General features: G+C 35.9%; 1 protein-coding gene across 1 annotated transcript; it reads right to left on the bottom strand.

Moving 5' to 3' along the window:
- Positions 1–207: 207 nt before the first annotated feature.
- Positions 208–12,418, bottom strand: LOC133863086 (beta-amyrin synthase-like). The gene is made up of 17 exons (XM_062299077.1): positions 12,212–12,418; positions 7,948–8,133; positions 5,545–5,634; positions 5,250–5,447; positions 5,065–5,149; positions 4,790–4,956; positions 4,526–4,717; positions 4,303–4,416; positions 3,814–3,933; positions 3,562–3,684; positions 3,363–3,461; positions 2,906–2,962; positions 2,612–2,802; positions 2,344–2,521; positions 1,826–1,906; positions 680–763; positions 208–539 (listed from the first exon to the last, which is right to left on the bottom strand). The coding sequence occupies exons 1-17, from the start codon at positions 12,410–12,412 to the stop codon at positions 429–431; spliced, it is 2,277 nt and encodes a 758-aa protein (XP_062155061.1). The 5' UTR covers positions 12,413–12,418; the 3' UTR covers positions 208–428.
- Positions 12,419–20,101: the final 7,683 nt, after the last annotated feature.

Here is a 20,101-nt window from a genome sequence, read left to right as displayed (position 1 = left end):
CAAACCTTTTTTTGGACAGGATGAGATCTATGTGGTCTTGTTTTTCTTTGAATAAAACTGGGTGACAAACCATAAAGTTAACTACTAGTTAATTGATTTCATTGGGGTGTTACATTTATGGACGGCATTGAAGTGACATACTTTTGCCGCTACAGAAATTTTAAGAAACACCAAAAAAAAAAAAAAAAAAAAAACAAATAGGGCATTTTACAATGAAATAGGATTACTTCAATGGACCAACAGAGTTGGAGAACAAAACGATGGTATAGCCGAACGAAGAAGTTTTCATTTACTATATTATTCACTGATACAACCTTGTATATATAATGCTTACTCCCATCCATCTTATATTAAAAACTGGCTTTCTTATCGATGCCTCTTGTACGGTGGTTAAGCTATACACTTCACTACTTGATTTACATTTTTATTCATGGCAATGGGACACGCTTGCAGTATTCTGCAAGACCCCACAATGGGTAAATATTTCTGTATGCTGCATAGTGTAGCATACAGTTCTTCATGAATACTCCAGTGATTTCCTGTATATATATAATATATATGAAAGAGTGAAGAATGGTTAGAAAGCTTTGGATGTAAAATTCAAACATAATGTTATTTGATACGAAGAAATCTGTGTATTATCCTTTTTGTTTTCCTTCTCTTTGTTAAAGAAAGGTACCTGTTGAGGAAAATCGCCATCTTCCAGTTGAGAATTAATTATGAGCTTTGCTGCACGGTGAAGAGGTGTGGGGTCTCTTTCAGCCTATTATAGATACAATTTTTTAACATCAGAATATGCCATAAAAGCATGATATAAGAGAAAGGGATAGTTGCACCATTGGTCCCTGTGGTATACTATAATTATATTTCACTTCTTATGGTTTAAAAAGTTTATGGGAGGCCCCTGTGGTATGCAATAATTACGTTTTATTCCCTAGGTCGATTTTTCGTTCACAATTTTGACGGAATCTGTTAACCCTACACATCAACGCCACGTGTCCATCTAAATTAAAAAATATAAATTTATTAAAAAATAAATAAATAAACTTATTTTTTAAAAAAACTAAAAAAAAAACAAAAAAGAAAAAGAAAAAAGGCAGGCCAAGGGGTGGCCCAATGGGAGTGGCCGCGGGGTGGCATGCGGCCACCCCCAGTGGCCGGGGGTGGCGTGCGGCCACCCCCAATGGCCTGGGGGTGGCCTTCGGGCCACCCCTAAATCTACTAGGGATGGCCACCCCCGACCACCTCTGGGGGTGGCCGCACGCCACCCCCGACCACCTCTGGGGGTGGCCCAGTTGCCGGCTAGTAGATCTAGGAGTGGCCCGAGGCCACCCACCCCCAGGCCATTGGGGGTGGCCGCGTGTCACCCCCCGCGGCCACTAGGGGTGGCCACACCTAGTAGATCTAGGAGCGGCCCGAAGGCCACCCACCCCCAGGCCATTGGGGGTGGCCGCGTGCCACCCCCCGCGGCCACTAGGGGTGGCGCGCGGCCACCCATTGGCCTGCCTTTTTTGTTTTTTAAAAAATAATTAAATAAGTTTATTAATTTATTTTTTAAAAAAATTTATATTTTTTTATTAAGATGGACATGTGTCGCCATCTTATTGGCGACACGTGGCGCTGACGTGTATGGTTAACAGATTCCGTCAAAATGATGAACGGAAAATCGACCCAGGGAGTAAAACGTAATTATTGAATACCACAGGGACCTTCTATGAATTTTTTAAACCATAGGGAGTGAAAATAATTATGGCATACCACAGGGACCAATGGTGCAATTATCTCTTAGAGAAACAATGCTAGATTTCTAAGCCCATGAATTGACCTGTCCAGCATGAATGAGTCCCATCATTGCCCATGCAGTATGTACCAAATTTGATCGGTTTTCTTCGAGAGGTACATATTCCTATATAATCAAGCACAGAGTTTATAACTTTATTATCTTACAAACACAAAACAAGAAAGACCGTTCTTTGACAAATTGGTCCAAAAACTTCATTTATCGAAATTCTTCCCCTAATAAGATTTTGTGGAACAACAAGGTGTATGCTATTAAATGTATTGTTTGGGATTGCATTCAAATCACAAGCAAGGGAAAGTGCATTTTTAAAAGCACACGATTTTTAAGGCTAAACTGCGATTTTACCAAACACTTAATTACGTTTTTTTTAAATAAAAAAAAAAATCACAAACCCAAATTAATGGACACTTAAACTGTTTATACTGTTAGCAATGATGTTGAGAGTAAAAGATAATGAAAAAACCAATGATGTTGGGAAATATAGATGAGGAAAATGAAGAATTAAGAGGGTTTTAGCATTATGGGTGGTAAAACATGATTACCTTGTTTGGGCATGAGAGATAGCTCTCTCCCCAGCCACCATTATCTCTTTGTGATTCAAGTAGAAAATCAACAGCTCTGCGCATAGCTGGACAATTGTTGAAAGTCTTGCCAGCTGCAGCCAATCCTCCAAGTGCAAACCATGTACCGTATGTGAAGCAAACTCCCCAATTTCCATACCTGTGGAAATGCTTAATCATGTAATATATTTCTCTGCTACATCTTTTATAAAAACAGATAAATTTCTCATAAACCACTGGAGGAACATACCATGAACCATCAGACATTTGTATGTCTTGAAGGAACTGAGCAGCATTTTTTATGAAATTTTCGATCTCTATCTTCCGGTGCTCGGGGTATAATTTCATAAACAAAACTAAAGCTTGGATTGCTGATGCAGTGCACTCAACGTACTCATGCTCAATGACAATGTCCGCGAAGAATTCTGTGGGATTAAGGATCTGATGAAAAAAACAGAGAGAGAATTTAGAAGCACTAGATAATTTAGAAATATTCCCATGAGCATATTTCAAGGCCACTTTAATATGTTAATTAGGTACTTACTTCCAACCACTCTTGGGCTCCTGCTGGTTCCCAGGCAGCTAAACCACCATTTTTACTCTGCATTAAGCCAAACAATAGAGCTTATGGATATGAACACACTCAAAAACTAAAGAAATAAACAGTTAAACACTGCACTAGATAAATGAAACTTTAAGAAAGTTTTGAAAAATCCTTAGAAAAACCAAATGCTGGTCTGATTGGGTTTGCGATTTTAAAATAGCGATTTAAAATCGTGCATTTTTAAAAACGCACATTCTTGTTTGTGATTTGAAAGCACTAATTTTTATACGTACTCCTCAACGATACATTTTATACGATTTGATTTAAAATCACATTTTTTTTATATGAGAAATCGCAATGCCAAACGCTCTCATAGCCTGGTTTTCCTATTCATGCCATAGTTGCCAAATATTTGTAGTTAAAAATAAAAAGGTAGCGAAACTTAATCCTCGATCACCTGTAGAGAAAGTAGGACATTTACAGAATCATAAAATCGCTCGGGTTCCATTTTCTCCCCAACAATTTCTGGTGGCATCAAGGAGAAAAGCAAGCAACACTGGAATAGAGGAGCATTTGGTGAGGACCACATTAATTATGGAGAAGGTGCAACACTTTACCCCATTGACGCATTTAATATAGCGAAGTTAATTACGTACCTTCAAACCTTCTGCTGTGCAATCAGAAACTTGCCATCCATGATCTTGATCAGAGAAGGTCCATGATCCTTTAGAAATGTGACGGTACATGCTTTTAAAGTCTCCAAAAGGGTTGTCCTTGACCTTTACAATTTTTAAGGGAAAATTGAGTAATTAGTCTGAATGAATACTAGATGGCACTTATTTTTTTAAGCAAAAAAGGTAGATTTGATTATTGTCGTGAAGAGATGCTTTCAGAATTGAAAATCAAACCTGAGATTTCTTTATGAAGTCGTGCCCTCTCGCAAGTGTAGGTCCAATTTCATCAGTGAGATTACTAGCAAGTAAAGCTTGAACAGCAAAACCAGTATCCCACTCTTGACTTCCAAAACTCTGCATCCAAATGGCATATATCAATTTCAGCGATCCTTGTCTTTTTCTTCTTGTTAAATCAATAGTAGTCTCAAAAGTTTAAGCTGATAAGAAATAGTTAATTAATCATTTAATTTATATTCTAATACTCCCTCTCACTTGTGGGCTCAAACTCATCTTTAATGAGTGAGATCCAACACATAAAATATTTAACTGAAATGGAAGTAAGTTGACGAAAACAAAGTTCGAACTCTTGGCCTTTTCTCTTATATCATATTAAATCACCACCTATCCTAAAAGACTCTCGTAGACTTGAAGCTAGAAAACAAGAGCTCGGGGTTTATACTCAAGTTTGGATAGTTATATTTTGCAGAATATGCATGTACTGACCTGCATCTTGATTCCATCTTCAGCGACCCATATGTAATCTGGGATCCTAGCCATATGCTTCTTGAAATAATCCCCATTTGGATCTTCAGCCCAACAAGCAAGCATACATAGGACCTGTTAAATGGAAATGGCTTTAGGAGTAGTGTTATAAATATATATAGCCCAAATACATGTTGATCTCCATTGCTTCATCCCTTGATTGAATGAATGATCATAACATTACCTTTTCCACGCATCCAATGGTGATGTATCGACTGTTCTCATCTTCATAATGAATGTGCTTCATTGTCACTTGAAGAGCCTTCTCTCTTACCAGCTTGTTAAAGGGCCAACGAGTGAGAAGAGGCTCAGTGAATATGTATAGACCATCCCATAGCAGATCTTGTATCAAAGGATGGGGGTAGTAGATATCCTCCTGAAACAATAGCTTTGCATATTGAATGAATGCGTTGGAAAAATATCAAGCATGAGGGTAAAGTAAACTGACCTTTGCACATAGATGACGCACTTTCTTCCAGTTAACTTCATTGTAAGGTTGAGTGTAGAGTTCCTCCCTCAATTGAAGAATGAGAGGTGTGATTGGGCCTACAAACCTTTTCCCATACAGGTATGACATGGGCATGTACACCATACGACAGTAGCACCACATTTTTGCTGTATCTCATGGGAAAGGCATGCAATTGATAAGCAATTTCAATTTTCAAAGAGAAGAAAGTAAAACCTCTTTCATTGTACTTCCATCTTCAAAAGATATGTACAAACCTGGATGCATGGGAAGAAATGAAGGAAGGATCCAGAATTCCGGAGGCATTGGGTTGCTTCCAATCCACTCAAACACACCAAGTATCTACAATTAACAAAGGGAAAATGCATACTAGAGTTATATAATTATCAGCAAATTAAATAGCTAGTCATATTAATTTTTAGTTTATGAAACATGTTCATACCGAAAGCCACGTCTTTCCCCAGGAAGGCATGTGTGTTACACCACCATGATCAAGGATCCACTTTCGCGCTCTGGCACAAGCATTGTCCTGACCACCATCGGGTCCTTCCCCGAGTATACGCATACATATGTAGCTCAAAGCCGTGCAAAACATGGTGCTATGCCCCTCTATGTGTAATCCCCACCCACCATCTTCATTCTACAATATGCCAAATTTACACATGCATGACAGATGAAACTCTAATCCTGTTTGCATAATTAATTAACAAGTAAAGCTTTCCAAGAATATTATGCACCTGATGATAGTATATGTATCGGAGGATTTCCTTTTGATACTCAGAAGGGAACACGGTAGTAAGATGTCCTGTAATGTACACACACATTACCTGCATTTTTTTGGGGTTAAAAATAATAAAATTAGCAATTGCATCAAGATGCATGAACTATATCATTACTAAAACCTATTATTGTTGGGCCTGGATTCATCCCCTCATAGGCCCAACTAGAATGTACTTCGTTAGTATATTCTAGGTCCAGCCCAGGAGATTTATGACCCTGTTGGAAGCTGCATGGGTTCTCGGGAACTTAGTATTCGGTCGATATCTAGTTTGTCCGAATACGAACCTTTGAAATGGCAACTGTAATCAAAAATGACCCATCTAATTCCTGCATCGAGGAACCCCAGCATGCATCAGGATCCTCTCCAGTTGCTTTCAACCGGAGAGGAGCCAGTCCTTGTGTATAAAGGGCATAATTGTAATTTCACACCATGTGAAATTATAATTATACCCTTGTTTATAAAGGATCGGCTCCTGTCCTGTTGAAAGCAACTGGAGAGGATCCTAGTCCACCCTAGCATGGCCTTAACATTTATGGCTCGCTACCCCTTTCCAAGAATAGGATCCTCTCCATTTCAAGTGAAATGGAGAGGATCCGTTTCCCCCTATCCAAAGGTGGCAAGTGGGTCATTAATAACTTGACAAAGATCCTGCCCAGTTCCAATGAATTGAAAAGAAGTCAATTAGTATAAATTTTTAAATAAAGGCAAAATTATCCATTGATATTTTTTTGGACAATTTTACCGTACTACTTAAACTAACCGACTTCTCTCCAGCTTCAAATGAACGGGAGAGGATTGATATTCTTAATGACTAGCCACCTTCTCCATCGAGAATGCTGTGAGCATTAATTATCAAGAATGGGAAGATAACAGGCTGGCTATCGTGGTATTCAAAGATGATGAATTGCTAGAGGATGGGACGCGAGGTACGAAAAACGAGGAGTCTAGATCCCAAGACCCAGGTGGCAGAGCAGGGACGGAGCCAAAAAGTATTTTGAGCAGGGGTCAAGCTGCCAAAACTTAATTTAGATTCTCAAATTACGTTTTTATTTATTTTTTTTTTTTTAAAAAAAAAAAATGCTAGCTCATTTTTAACTTATTTCTTGTATTTATTCCAAATTATGTATTATTTTTCCTCCACTCTTCTTGAAAAAAAAAAAAAAAAAAAAAAAAAAAAAAAAAAAAAAAAAAAAAAAACTTATATTTTTTAAGATATGATTTATCTAGTTTTTATTTTAATAGAACATAACTAGCCTAACATGAATATATGGTTAACTGATAAAATTATTTTGTAATTTGGTACGGTATTTAAAATTTGCGATTAATTTGGAAGGTGGAAAAAGATTTTCCTCTAACGACCTCCTAATGGCCATATATGCCACTGGCCTACAAGGACTCCCTTTAAACGCAGACAAATAAACACAAAATGCAGGAATAAAACGATAAGGCTGAAAGCATAAAACGCATGAACAACTGGCCCTCCATGCACTGTTTTAGACCATCCCATTACTGCCCAGTTGTACCGCACCACTGCCACCTGTCGCAACTGGCACCAAATCTAGCTTTCTCTCTTGATTATTCTCAAGACACTACCTTTCACTTTCTTCTTCAATTCTAACTCACATCTTCTTAAAGTTTCGGCATTTTCCATTTTCCAGAGATGCCCCATGACACTGTCCTACCCCCATTTGCTCTCCCTAGACTCTTTTATGCTCAGTAAAGCAGACTAAGCAGTCAATCGTGCTCTCATATTTCTCCTTAGCTCCCTACAGATAGATAGATATATATATATATATATATATATATATATATATATATATATATATATATATATATATATATATATATATTGGACTTTTTTTTTAAACCTTACAATTTTATTTTTATTTTTCAAAAGAAATTGGGCCCCCCCTTCCTCCGTCAATGTGGCAGAGCCAAAGGATAAGATATATATACACGACCTAACCAGAAAAGAGGTAAGATATTCAGATAAAAACTCTTAATCTCCCTCTTTATATTATTGATGAACAATATCAAAAGACAAATCCAGCATCAGAGATCCTGCCGAAACAGTCCGATAGGTATTCTAAGCCTTGTGCGTTTCTTTATTAAGCAAGGATCATTCAAGCTAAGCAACGACCAAGAGGTGCCACGTGGCGTCAGGTTATTTGGGAACCAACAATTATGTTGTTAATGATTTTTTTTCCTGATATCACAAAATGTTCCCTGACGTATACTTGTTAAATATCTTAAAACAGTATCTGTTTGATTATGTGAAGATCACAATGATGACATTGAATCTTTTTTTTTAAAAAAAAAAAAAAATTAAATAAGAACCGATAATAATTAAGAGTCTCACCAAGGGGGGAAGGAAAAACAATGGGCCGGCATTTTCAGCAGGCCAATGGCCATCACTGGCCTGCAAGGCCGAAAAGAAATGGATGGCCCTTCTCAATGAAACTGTGGCCTTTTCATATGTGATTTCTTCTCCATCCTCAATCTTTATCTGGGGAATTGTTTGTTTGAAGTTCTTCTCCGAAAGAAACTGTAATCAATTTACAAAGAAAGGAGCATATTAGAAGAAACAATTTCTGAATCATATCATATGAACTTTAAAGCTGTTAGGTCGTTACTGTGTTATACTTAAGATTTAGCCTTAAGATATAGCGACACATATTTCATGCACATAACTAAGACACTTGGGAAGTGATGTGCCTAGCTTGCAGGGCGACTCCATATATGGCTAGGCCAATTATGTCATTGATCACCTAAGGTCCCTAATTTATAATAGGATTTACAAAAAATATCTTTTATATTAAATTTGTAAAAAATAAAAAAGGTAAAAGTCCTCAAGAAAAATGAAATGAGAGGAGACCATTTGACATGCTATGAAGAAGGTTTAAGAAAAAAAGTGATGTAGCATTTTTAAAATCTTAAAAAATTTCAAACTAAAGTACAACCTAATTTCTTTTTATGTTTCTTTATTCTCTTATTTTTCTTTCAACACTTCTAATCTTTTGCGGCTTCTGAGTTCTATCATTCTTTATTTATTTGATATTTTATAAGTTATATTTACTGTCAAACGCCATTGATTTTTGTTGGTTGTTGTTATGAGTTCTGATCGCGTGTTATAAATTTTAGTACACAACTAGTTAAATCCTACTCACAATCGTTTATTTTACCAAAAAAAGATAAAGTATATTAGTCATATAATTTATTGAGTATAACATATTAACAAAAACCTGAAGATGAACATGAATTGATCATTAATAGTTTTACATCTTAAAAAGCTAAAAGAATGATTAATACAAAAATTATTATATTAATACTTGAAAATTAAAAATACTCCATCATTATTATTATTATTATTATTATTATTATTATTATTATTTGTCTCAAATTTCATTGAGCCGCCTGGGACAAACATGAAATTCCAGCTCCTTCATTAATCGAAGCACTACTTAAAATAAATAAATAAACGATGAACTCTTTGGGGGTGGGGTTGCCGCGGTTTCGTTTGTCACTTTGCCACCTTCCTCGGTTTTTGGTCTAGTCATCCAATTCACATTTGAAAAAAAAAAAAAAAAAAAAAAAAAAAAAAAAAAAAAAAAAAAAAAAAAAAACTGCCCACCATTAAGCAAAAGGCGACATCCCAATGAAGCGTGAATGACGCTCTTTAGAAATTTCTTTTCTTGGTTTATTTTATATATATATATATATATATATATATCCTCAAATGATAATCGTGTAGAGCAAAAATTTAAATTTGGAGGCTCTATTTTTTATTTTTTAAAAAAAGAAAAGAAAAAGAAAAAGAAAAACAGTATATGTAATTTAGAAGTATTTTTTAAATTTTATTTTTGTAAAAATCCAAAGCTTCAACATGCATGGCTCGATCTGTCTCAATTTAATTAGTCTATATTTTAGTAGCTAACATAATAATTAACACATAAATTTGTAAATAACTTATAACAAATGTGACAATATCTTTATTGATAATAATAATAATAATTTTCTGTCTTTAAAACATGAGAAATGTTAAAGTGTCTTCTAGTGTTCTTTTGATGTCTTTCTAGATGACATGGATTTAATAAAAAAAAATATATCAAAATGTGACCTACGAAATATAATTTTTTGAATAAAAAAAAAATTAAATCAATATCATCCAAAAATATACCAAAAAAAAAAACACTAAAAGAAATTGTAACATTTCCCTTAGAACATAGACATCAGTAAATTTAATGTTTCAAACATCTAATAGTTAGATATAGGCGCGCAACACCATGGACGAGGCGCCAAATCTAACGTTCCTAAGGGATAACTCAATCGGTTAGAGACCACGCTTCATGACGAGGAGGTCACTAGTTCGAATCCTCCTTCCCCTTCTTGTGTGAACATGTAAAAAAAAAAAAAAAAAAAACAAAAAAAGGGCAGCCATATCTGACCAGCTTATTCTTCTTTCTACACGTGAATCACTATTTTATTTTATGGATGTTGTTTTCGTCGCGAATAGTACAGACCATATTCTGATCTCATAATGAGTACAAATATATATATATATATATATTTGTACTATTGATTTTTGTGGTACGTCACAATTACAAATTACTCTTTATGGTTTAAATAGTTTATAAGATGTCCTTATGGTAAACTATAATTACAAATCAATCTTTAGAATCAAATTCCGTTAAAATATTTGATAAATTATGTTAAATGTCACATCAGCGCCACATCAAACCTTTATGGTTTAAATAATTTATAAGAGGTCCTTGTGGTAAATTATAATTACAAATCAATCTTTAGAATTAAATTCCGTTAAAATTTTTGACAAATAATGTTAAATGTCACATCAGCGCCACATCAAACCATTAAGATGGCGACACGTGCCCATCTTAATAAAAAAAAATATAAATTTATTAATAAATAAATAAATAAATAAACTTATTTTTTTAAAAAAAAAAAATTAAAATTCAAAAAAAAAAAAAAAAAAAAAAAAAACCCAAAATGTAAGGGGTGACTGGGTCACCCCCAATGGCCTGGGGTGGCCACGCGCCACCCCTGGCCACCTCTGGGGGTGGCAGCGACCTCCCCAGTGGCCTTCAAGCCACCCCTGGACCTATTTAGGGTGGCCTGATGGCCACGCCCGGCCACCTCTAGGGGTGGCCACGACCTCCCCAGAGGCTAGGGGTGGCCATCGGGCCACCCTTAGAAGGTCCAAGGGTGGCCGCGCCTTTGCCCTTTTCTTTTTTCTTTTTTTATTTTTGGTTTTTTTTTTAAAAAAAATAAGTTTATTTATTTATTTTTTAATAAATTTATATTTTTTTATTAAGATGGACACGTGTCGTAATCTTATTGGTTTGACGTGGCATTTAATAGAATCTGTCAAAATTTTTAACGGAATTTGATTATAAGGATCGATTTGTAATTATAATTTACTACAAAAGTCTCCCATTAACTTTTTAAATCATAAGAAGTTATTTGTAATTATGACATACCCTAAAAAGTTGTGGTGTAATTATCCATATATATATATATATATATATATATATATAGAGAGAGAGAGAGAGAGAGAGAGAGAGAGAGAGGGGCAACAGTGCATTAATTTAGTGACCTAAGTATCTGCTGACGAGTAAGTAAGAGAGAGAGAGAGAGAATGGGTCTTTGAGTGCATGTCATTCAATTCCCTATAAGTTCGGTGCATGCGTTCAAGTCTTTCATGACTAGGTTTCATGGCACCAACCATCTCTGTCTTTTAATTTAATGCATGTCATATCATCTTTCCCTTCTTTTTTTTTCTTTTTTTTTTTTTATAAAAGAATAAAAATAAAAACTTTAATCTTTAAATTAAATACTTTCTTATCCTTGTAGTTTAATTTTATTTTTTTATTTTTTTAGGTGGTATCTGTACTATGAAAAAAGACGGAGATATTACCTCCCTCTAAAACTAACGAATTTTCGCATTAGCGACACGTGACATCATTAAAATTGCGACAAGTGGCTGCCATATTTTTTTAATTTTATTGCTTTTTTTTAAAAAAAAATAAAATGTAGGGGTGGCTCCTTGAAACTGGCCCTGAGGGTGGCTAAGCCACCCCCTTGGCCAAAATAGGGGTGGCTACATTTTTAAAAAAAATAAAAAATAAATTAGCAGCCACGTGTCACAAATTTTAGTAGTGCCACGTGTTGTTGATATAAAAATTTGTCAGATTTAGACGGAAAAATGGACGAAGGTACTATCTCAGTCTTTTTTCATAACATATGTACCACCTAAAAAATAAATAAAGAGACAAAAAATAAAGGTTTTAAATCACATGAGATGTAACGTATTTAACCCTTAATCTTATTAAAGTCGTGAACAAAAACAGATGGTGTTCCTAGAGGGACAGAGACCAAAAATGAAGAAAAAATGAGTTTCTGATATCAAATAATAGTAGAGCCTATCCTTACGCATGCATGTATATTAATATTATATTAATATGAGAACCGAATTGAAGACCATGCAAAAAGGATTGAAAAGAAAAGTAGTAGTAAAAGTGTAGTTAATATGGTCGAAGTGAAGCATATATGAGAGTAGATCCATTTTGATGGCATGGGAGGAAAGGAGTAGTAGTGTAGGTACGCACCTGCATTCGCCATAGGAGATCAGCGCTAGGTTTGACTTGATAGCGGTTGTTATAGAAATTTAGACGAGCTTGTTCAACCTCAGCCCGCTCTTGAGGGGAACCAGCCTCAGGGTCAAACTCCCATATCTGCCTCCCAACAAAGTTATTCGTACTGTAGATGTAAGGATCCTCGCCGCCCTCTGCTATCTTAAGCCTCCACATTCTTAATTAATTAATTCTTGATCACTCTTTTTTTCTTACTACCTAGCTAGTGCTCCTGATGATCGATGATCAAGAATATTAGTTATAACCAACATTAAAGCAACCACAAATATAACAACAATACCATTATTCTAAAATATATATATATATATACACGAAAAGGGTTGTTCAATGGGAGCATTTAGATGCATCATGCATGGGTTTTATCTCCGCCATGCATGAACAGTTTTTTATTTTTATTTTTATCTATAAGCAAATATGAGGAGGCTAGGGGGCAGGGAAGGGGATTAAGTACATTAGGGCTGATACATGGGGGACGGAAAAACCGTCCCCCATCACCCTCTTTTTAATATAAAATAAAAAAAAATTAAAAAAGTATCAAACATCAAATGATACTTTTTTATTTTTTATTTTATTTAAAAACACAAAAGGGGGGAACGTTTTTCGTCCCTACAAATCATTTTCCTAAGTACATAAAAGAGCCGATTATATATTGGGGAAGAGAGAGAGATATGGAAGTACCTATGAGATTTTGTGGCGGTACGTGCATTTGAAATTAAAGAAGGTGGCGCGTACGTGTTCAGAGCTTGCCACCGATATTGTGGAAGAGGCCGGTAGGAACGACAAAAGGAGAGTTTCGAGTGGCCTAAAACTTGAGAGGCTGTGATTTAGAGATGTGGGGGTGCAGTTTTCAATGAAGAAAACATCTCCAATGACCGATATATATGTAGAGTTGGGTGGGTAGTAAGAGGGAACAAAAGGAGAAGGTAATTTATAATGGTGGAGGGGAGGGGAGGGCTTAAACAGATCGAGGAGCAGTCTCTTCTTTTTTTCTTTTTTTTCTTTTTTTTTTTTTTTTGGTGCTAAGAGGAGTAGCCTCAAAGTAGCCACCCTTTATATAAATGAAAATAAAAAATAAAAAAAGAAGAAGAAGAGGGGTATGGCTAGATCATTCGATCGATCATGATAGATCAATAGGATCGATAGATCATCCGATCAATCATGATAAATCATCCGATCGATCATGATAGATCAACAGGATCGATAGATCATTCGATCGATCATGATAGATCCATAGGATCGATAAATCATCCAATCAATCATGATAGATCAATATGATCAATAGATCATCCGATCAATCATGGTAGATCATCTGATCGATTATGATAGATCAATATGATTGATAGATCATCTGATCGATCATGGTAGATCATCTGATCGATCATGATAGATCATAGCTAGGATCGATAGATCATCTGATCGATCATGATAGATCTATAGGATTGATAGATCATCCGATCAATCATGATAGATCATCCGATCAATCATAATAGATTATCCGATCGATCATGATATATCAATAGGTTCGATAAATCATCCGATCGATCATAAAAGATCAATAGGATCGATAGATCATCCGATCGATTGATCGGGCTAATGTATTAGGATCGATCGAATGTTCAATCCAATAGCACTTTTATTATTATTATTTTTTCTTCAATAACTATTAGTGGCGACATGAAATGTGGCCACTAATGTGATATTATTTGCGGCGAGCTTTCGGTCACCGCTAATAACTTCACACAAAAAGACAATTTTACTTTTATTATTAATTTCTTTTTTCAATAACTATTAGCGGGGACACGAAATGCGGCCGCTAATAGTATCTTTTTAGCGGCCACTTTTCGACAAAGCCGCTAATAGTATATTATTAGCGGCCACTTTTCGACGTGGCCGCTAATGAGTTCACACAAAAGCCAATACTACTTTTATTATTAATTTTTTTCTTCAATAACTATTAGCGGCGACACGAAATGTGGCCGCTAATAGTATCTTATTAGCGGCCACTTTTGGAGGTAACCGCTAACAGTATATTATTAGCGGCCACTTTGGCTCGCCGCTAATGTATTTATTATTAGCGGCGACATATGTCATCACTAATATATTCCCACAATAGTCCGCGCATTGTAAAAAATTATTAGCGTCCAATATTAGCGGCCACTTCAAGCTCGCGGCTAATAATAGACTATTAGCGGCCACTTTGAGTTCACCACTAATAATATGGCCGCTAATGAGCCAAATTCTTGTGGTGCCTATAGGTGGTGATCGAACTAATAATATGGCCGCTAATGAGCCAAATTCTTGTAGTGCCTATAGGTGGTGATCGAACGTTTGATCACCACCCCTAAACAAAAGCTTCAATGGTGGCCATGACCACCCCTATGGCACAGGGAAATAGTCATTTGATGTGCCATCAAGGATTGCCACGACCACACTCTTGACTTGACCATTAGAGCTTTTATTGGGGAGGAATGTTAGACATCTAAACACTTTTTTCCAGAATTTAGTTTCAACCTGATGTGTCACAATCCCATGAAATCTATCATTTTGGAAAATATGTCATAATCTCATAGGATTGCGACACATCAAGTTAGAATCAAATTCTTAAAATAAAAAAAATAATAAATAATAAAAAAAAATGTATTGAGATGTCAAACATTTCTCTTTATTGGGAAGACAAATAATCCCAAGGAAGAGGCGGGAGTGTTGGGTCACCCATCGGGGAGACAACCAACACAATTTTTTAAAAAAAAAGTTTAGGTGCTCAGGGAAAAATAAAATAAAAAGAACGTAAGATATATATGCTGTGACTAGAGAACTCACATATAATATAATATAGTATAATATAATCAAAGAAAATTAGGTCTTATAGAACTTTTCTTCCTCTTTTCTTCTTCTTTTTCCTTTTTACTTTTTTTTTTTTTTTTTTTTTTTAAGAGGTAGGTCTTTAGTCATCTTGGAGCAAATCTGCTCTTTAACTATTTGTGAACATAGTTTAGCGAAAGATGAAAATTATAAATAACATTTTATTGTAAGAATTTTGTCTGTATCTATGACTATGTAACTTCATAGCATGTGGCTATAATTTTGCATAATTTTATGCTTTGTGATTTAAGAGCTTTATATTTGTGATATTTGATCAATAAAATACTCAGATCTTTTGTTAAAAAAAAATAAGGGAAGGGGCAATAACTAGTTATGGATATATTATCGTTATTTATAGATTTGAATTCTCGAGATTTTTAAAGGTGAATGCATGATAGATATCAATTGATAGGGTAATGCTACGTATTTGACTCAATTTTATTTCCTTGAGTTAATATGTTGAAGTGTTCATCAATTATTGGATCAATTTTTATTAAAAAAAAAAATCAAGGGTTGACCACATGATCAGCCAAAGGGTATGAAAGTTGAATATTTAGAATTACTCCAATAGATCTGATCCAGAAAATTCCCGGTGCATGGCTGAAGTTGTTCCCCTTACATCGATCCTTGGATGAAAAAAAATATAATCAGGATAATCTTTGTGATTAATACGGTACAGATTAATTAGTCAACATCGACCATGAATTAATTTATCTTGAAAAATCCAGAGGACTAAGATTCGTTATTTGTAAAGAGAAATAGAAAACGTCCCATTATAATATATATATATTGGTCTCCTGTTGAAATATGTTTGTGGGTACTGGGTTGTGTTTGTTACATAGTAGTGGTGGGGCTTTTGATGACAATTCTTTTTAGGTATGCATGATTATTTCCCAGAATGTTTATGGGAAACATGTTACATAGTATATATAGTTTGGTCAGATAGTGGATTGCGTCGATTTAAACATTGAAAATTGCAAGAAATTCAATTTGACACTGAAAATTGTAAAAATATCTAGGCGACTTAATTTCATTGTACAACAAAGAGACAGCAACTTTCGTAAATTAACGATCCAGGCCCTTTACACCCTTCAACACCGACAGTTTGAAAAAAAAAAAAAAAATATATATATATATATATATATATATATATATATATATATATATATATATATATATATAGTAATTTATGATCTTTCATTATTTTTTACAGTCGTGCTCTTAATCTTTAAAGTTGCAACGTTGAGTCATCATTTTTAAAAACTTTGTAATATCACCCTAATGTTAAGGTTTAGGATTAAATCATATGGTATGCGAGTGAAATATCCCTTAGTAAAACTAATAAAAATACAAAACTAATCTTAACTAAAAAAATTAAAAATTAAAACAAGACAAAAGAAAAAAAAAAATGAGATATTTTAAAGATTTTGAAATTTTCTGTTATGATTTGAGAGTGTCGGCCCAAGCATGTCACTGTTGTAGCTGTTAGGAAGTGGTGGGTGGGAATTGAAATCTTCAATAATTTGATGTTGAAATGGAAGCACATGTAAGTGTTTCAAACATTAATCCAATCAATCGACCATCTATTAATTGAAACAAGAGAGAAACCGAGTAGGTGTCGTTATTGAACCATTAAATTCACCGATATTTGAAGTGAGTAGGTCTACTTACTGTTGTATTGCCAACATCTCCTTCTTCTTCTTTTTTATTTACATGTCTACACAAAAGGTGAATAGGAGATTCGAATTAGTGACCTCCGCTTCATGAGGTGTAGTCCATAACCAATTGAGCTACCCCTTGAGAATTTATTGCCAACATCTTTGTAGAATGGTTTGGAACCATTCAATCAACATGTGGTTGTAGGATGCATTTAATTGACAATGGAGAGTGAAAATAGTCTTTATTAAACAGAGCTAGGTGTCCAATTCAAGGTTAAAAGCCCATTAAACAAAGGTTGATGTGACAATGCACATTATCTCTTAATTTTTTTTTTAAAAAAAAATTAATAAAGATTGATTCATAAGCTAATGGACACTATCACATTAACCCAATGAAATAAGAGTTGAATATGTAGCATTACTCATATATTAAAAAAGGCTGATTCATAGGCTAATGGAGAACGGCCAGATCTCGGCCAATCAGCCCGATCCAGCCGTTTCGGCCGGAGAACAGCCGTATCCCAACGGCTGACCTGGGATTCGGCTATTTTTAGATTTTTTATGGTAAGGAAATTTTCGTCTCTATATTTGTGAGTTTATTTTGGATTATATTAGCATTTATTTAATATTGATAGTTGGCACAATATAAGCTGTTAGATCTAAAGAAGGGCTAAAATTTGAGAATTTGAGATCCCAAATTGTCAAAGAAAACTTAAGGGGATCATTCGGTCAGCATGTGGTTGTAGGGTGCATTTAATTGACAATGGAGAGTGAAGAGAGTCTTTATTAAACAGAGCTAGGTATCCAATTCAAGGTGAAAAGCTCAATAACAAAGGCTGATGTGACAGTGCACATTATCTCTTAATTTTTTAAAATTTTTTTTTTTTAATAAAGATTGATTCATAAGCTAATGGACACCATCACATCAACCCAACGAAATAAGAGTTGAATATGTAGCATTACTCATATATTAATAAAGGCTGATTCATAGGCTAATGCAGAACAGCCAGATCTCGGCCAATCGGCCCGATCCAGCCGTTCCAGCCGGAGAACAGCCGTATCCCAACGGCTGACCGTGGATTCGGCTATTTTTAGATTTTTTATGGTAAGGACATTTTCGTCTCTATATTTGTGAGTTTATTTTCGATTATATTAGCATTTATTTCATATCGACAGTTGGCACAATATAAGCTGTTAGTAGGGGTGAGCATGGGGCGGGGGGGGCGGGGATTGGCATTTTTTTCCCCCGCCCCGCAGGCGTGCGGGTTCCCCAAAGGGAACCCGCGCCCCGCGAAAAATTCCCAGCAACCGTGCGGGGCGGGTGGGCTCGGGGTGGGGATGAACGGGGCGGGGATCCGCGGGTATGCGGGGATCCCCGCGGGGATGAGAGAAAGAGAGATCCAGCCAGATCTCTCTCTATCGCCGGAGGTCGGGGTTGGGTCAAGGTCGAGACTGAGAGATCCAGCAGTTCGCGACTTTGTGGGTGGTGGCCGGTGAGCGTGGGTAGCTGGATGTGGGCGTCATGGGGTGCGACGTGGGTAGCTGGATGTGGGCGTCATGGGGTGCGGCGTGGGCAGCTGGGCGTGGCCACGTGGGCGTCGTGGCGTGGGCAGCTCTGTAGCTGGGCGCCGTTCACTAAAGACCGAAGGTGAAGAGTTGAAGACACTGAAGCGAAGAGAACTGAGAAGTGAGAAGTGAGAAGAAAGAAAGAAAAGGGGAAAAGAAAGACCGAAGGTTACACTTCGTCTTTCTTTTCCCCTTTTCTTTCTTTCTTTTTTTTTTTTTTTTTTTTTTTTCAAGACATGCGGGGCGGGTGCGGGGCGGGGCGGGGACCCGAGAAAATTCAAGGGTCCCCCCCGCAACCCGCCCCGCACCGCGCGGGGGGGCCAAAAATAGCCCCAAAACCCGCCCCATGGGTGCGGGTTTTGGGCTCTGCGGGGAGGGTTGGGGCGGTTTCTGCGGGGCGGGGCGGGTTTCTGCGGGTTTTGCTCAGCCCTAGCTGTTAGATCCAAAGAATGGCTAAAATTTGAGAATTTGAAATCTCAAATTGTCAAAGAAAAATTAAGGGGATCATTCGGTCGGCATGTGGTTGTAAGGTGCATTTAATTGACAATGGAAAGAGAAGAGTCTTTATTAAACAGAGCTAGGTGTCCAATTCAAGGTGAAAAGCTCATTAACAAAGGCTGATGTGACAGTGCACATTATCACTTAATTTTTTTTAAAAAAAAATTTAATAAAGATTGATTCATAAGCTAATGGACACTATCACATCAACCCAATGAAATAAGAGTTGAATATTTAGCATTACTCATATATTAATAAAGGCTGATTCATAGGCTAATGGAGAACGGCTAGATCCTGGCCAATCGGCCCGATCCAGCTGTTCTGGCCAGAGAACGACCGTATCCCAACGATTTACCGGGGATTCGGCTGTTTTTAGATTTTTTATGGTAAGGAAATTTTCGTCTCTATATTTGTGAGTTTATTTTGGATTATATTAGCATTTATTTAATATTGACAGTTGGCACAATATAAGCTGTTAGATCCTAAGAAGGGCTAAAATTTGAGAATTTGAGATCTCAAATTGTCAAAGAAAACTTAAGGGGATCATTCGGTCAGCATGTGGTTGTAGGGTGCATTTAATTGACAATGGAAAGTCAAGAGTGTCTTTATTAAATAGAGCTAGGTATCTAATTCAAGGTGAAAAGCTCATTAACAAAGGCTAATGTGATAGTGCACATTATCTCTTAATTTTTTTTGAAAATATTTTTAATAAAGATTGATTCATAAGCTAATGGACACTATCACATCAACCTATTGAAATAAGAGTTGAATATGTAGCATTACTCATATATTAATTAAGGCTAATTCATAGGATAATGGAGACGGCTAGATCCCGGCCAATCGGCCCGATCTAGCCATTTTGGAAGGAGAACGGTCGTATTCCAACGGCTGACCAAGAATTCGGCTGTTTCTAGATTTTTTATGGTAAGGAAATTTTCGTCTCTATATTTGTGAGTTTATTTTGGATTATATTAGCATTTATTTAATATTGACAGTTGGCACAATATAAGCTGTTAAATCCAAATAATGGCTAAAATTTGAGAATTTGAGATCTCAAATTGTCCAAGAAAACTTAAGGGGATCATTCGGTTGGCATGTGATTGTAGGGTGCATTTAAATGACAATGGAGAGTGAAGAGAGTCTTTATTAAACAGAGCTAGGTATCCAATTCACGGTGAAAAGCTCAAAAACAAAGGCTAATGTGATAGTGCACATTATCTCTTAATTTTTTTTAAATTTTTTTTAATAAAGATTGATTCAT

Source organism: Alnus glutinosa, chromosome 3 (genome assembly GCF_958979055.1).
Source record: "Alnus glutinosa chromosome 3, dhAlnGlut1.1, whole genome shotgun sequence".
NCBI lineage: Eukaryota > Viridiplantae > Streptophyta > Magnoliopsida > Fagales > Betulaceae > Alnus > Alnus glutinosa.
Note: the sequence above shows the minus strand (reverse complement) of the source record. Positions and strands in the feature narration are given on the sequence as shown.

Bases quoted from the DNA above. Each gene is read 5' to 3' on its own strand.
- LOC133863086 (XM_062299077.1), bottom strand. From the start codon at position 12,412: ATGTGGAGGCTTAAGATAGCAGAGGGCGGCGAGGATCCTTACATCTAC. The intron at 5,150-5,249 runs GTATGAACATGT...TGTTAATTGTAG, and splicing joins GGGGAAAGACGTGGCTTTCG to ATACTTGGTGTGTTTGAGTG. The intron at 2,522-2,611 runs GTATGTTCCTCC...GCATTTCCACAG, and splicing joins CAAATGTCTGATGGTTCATG to GTATGGAAATTGGGGAGTTT.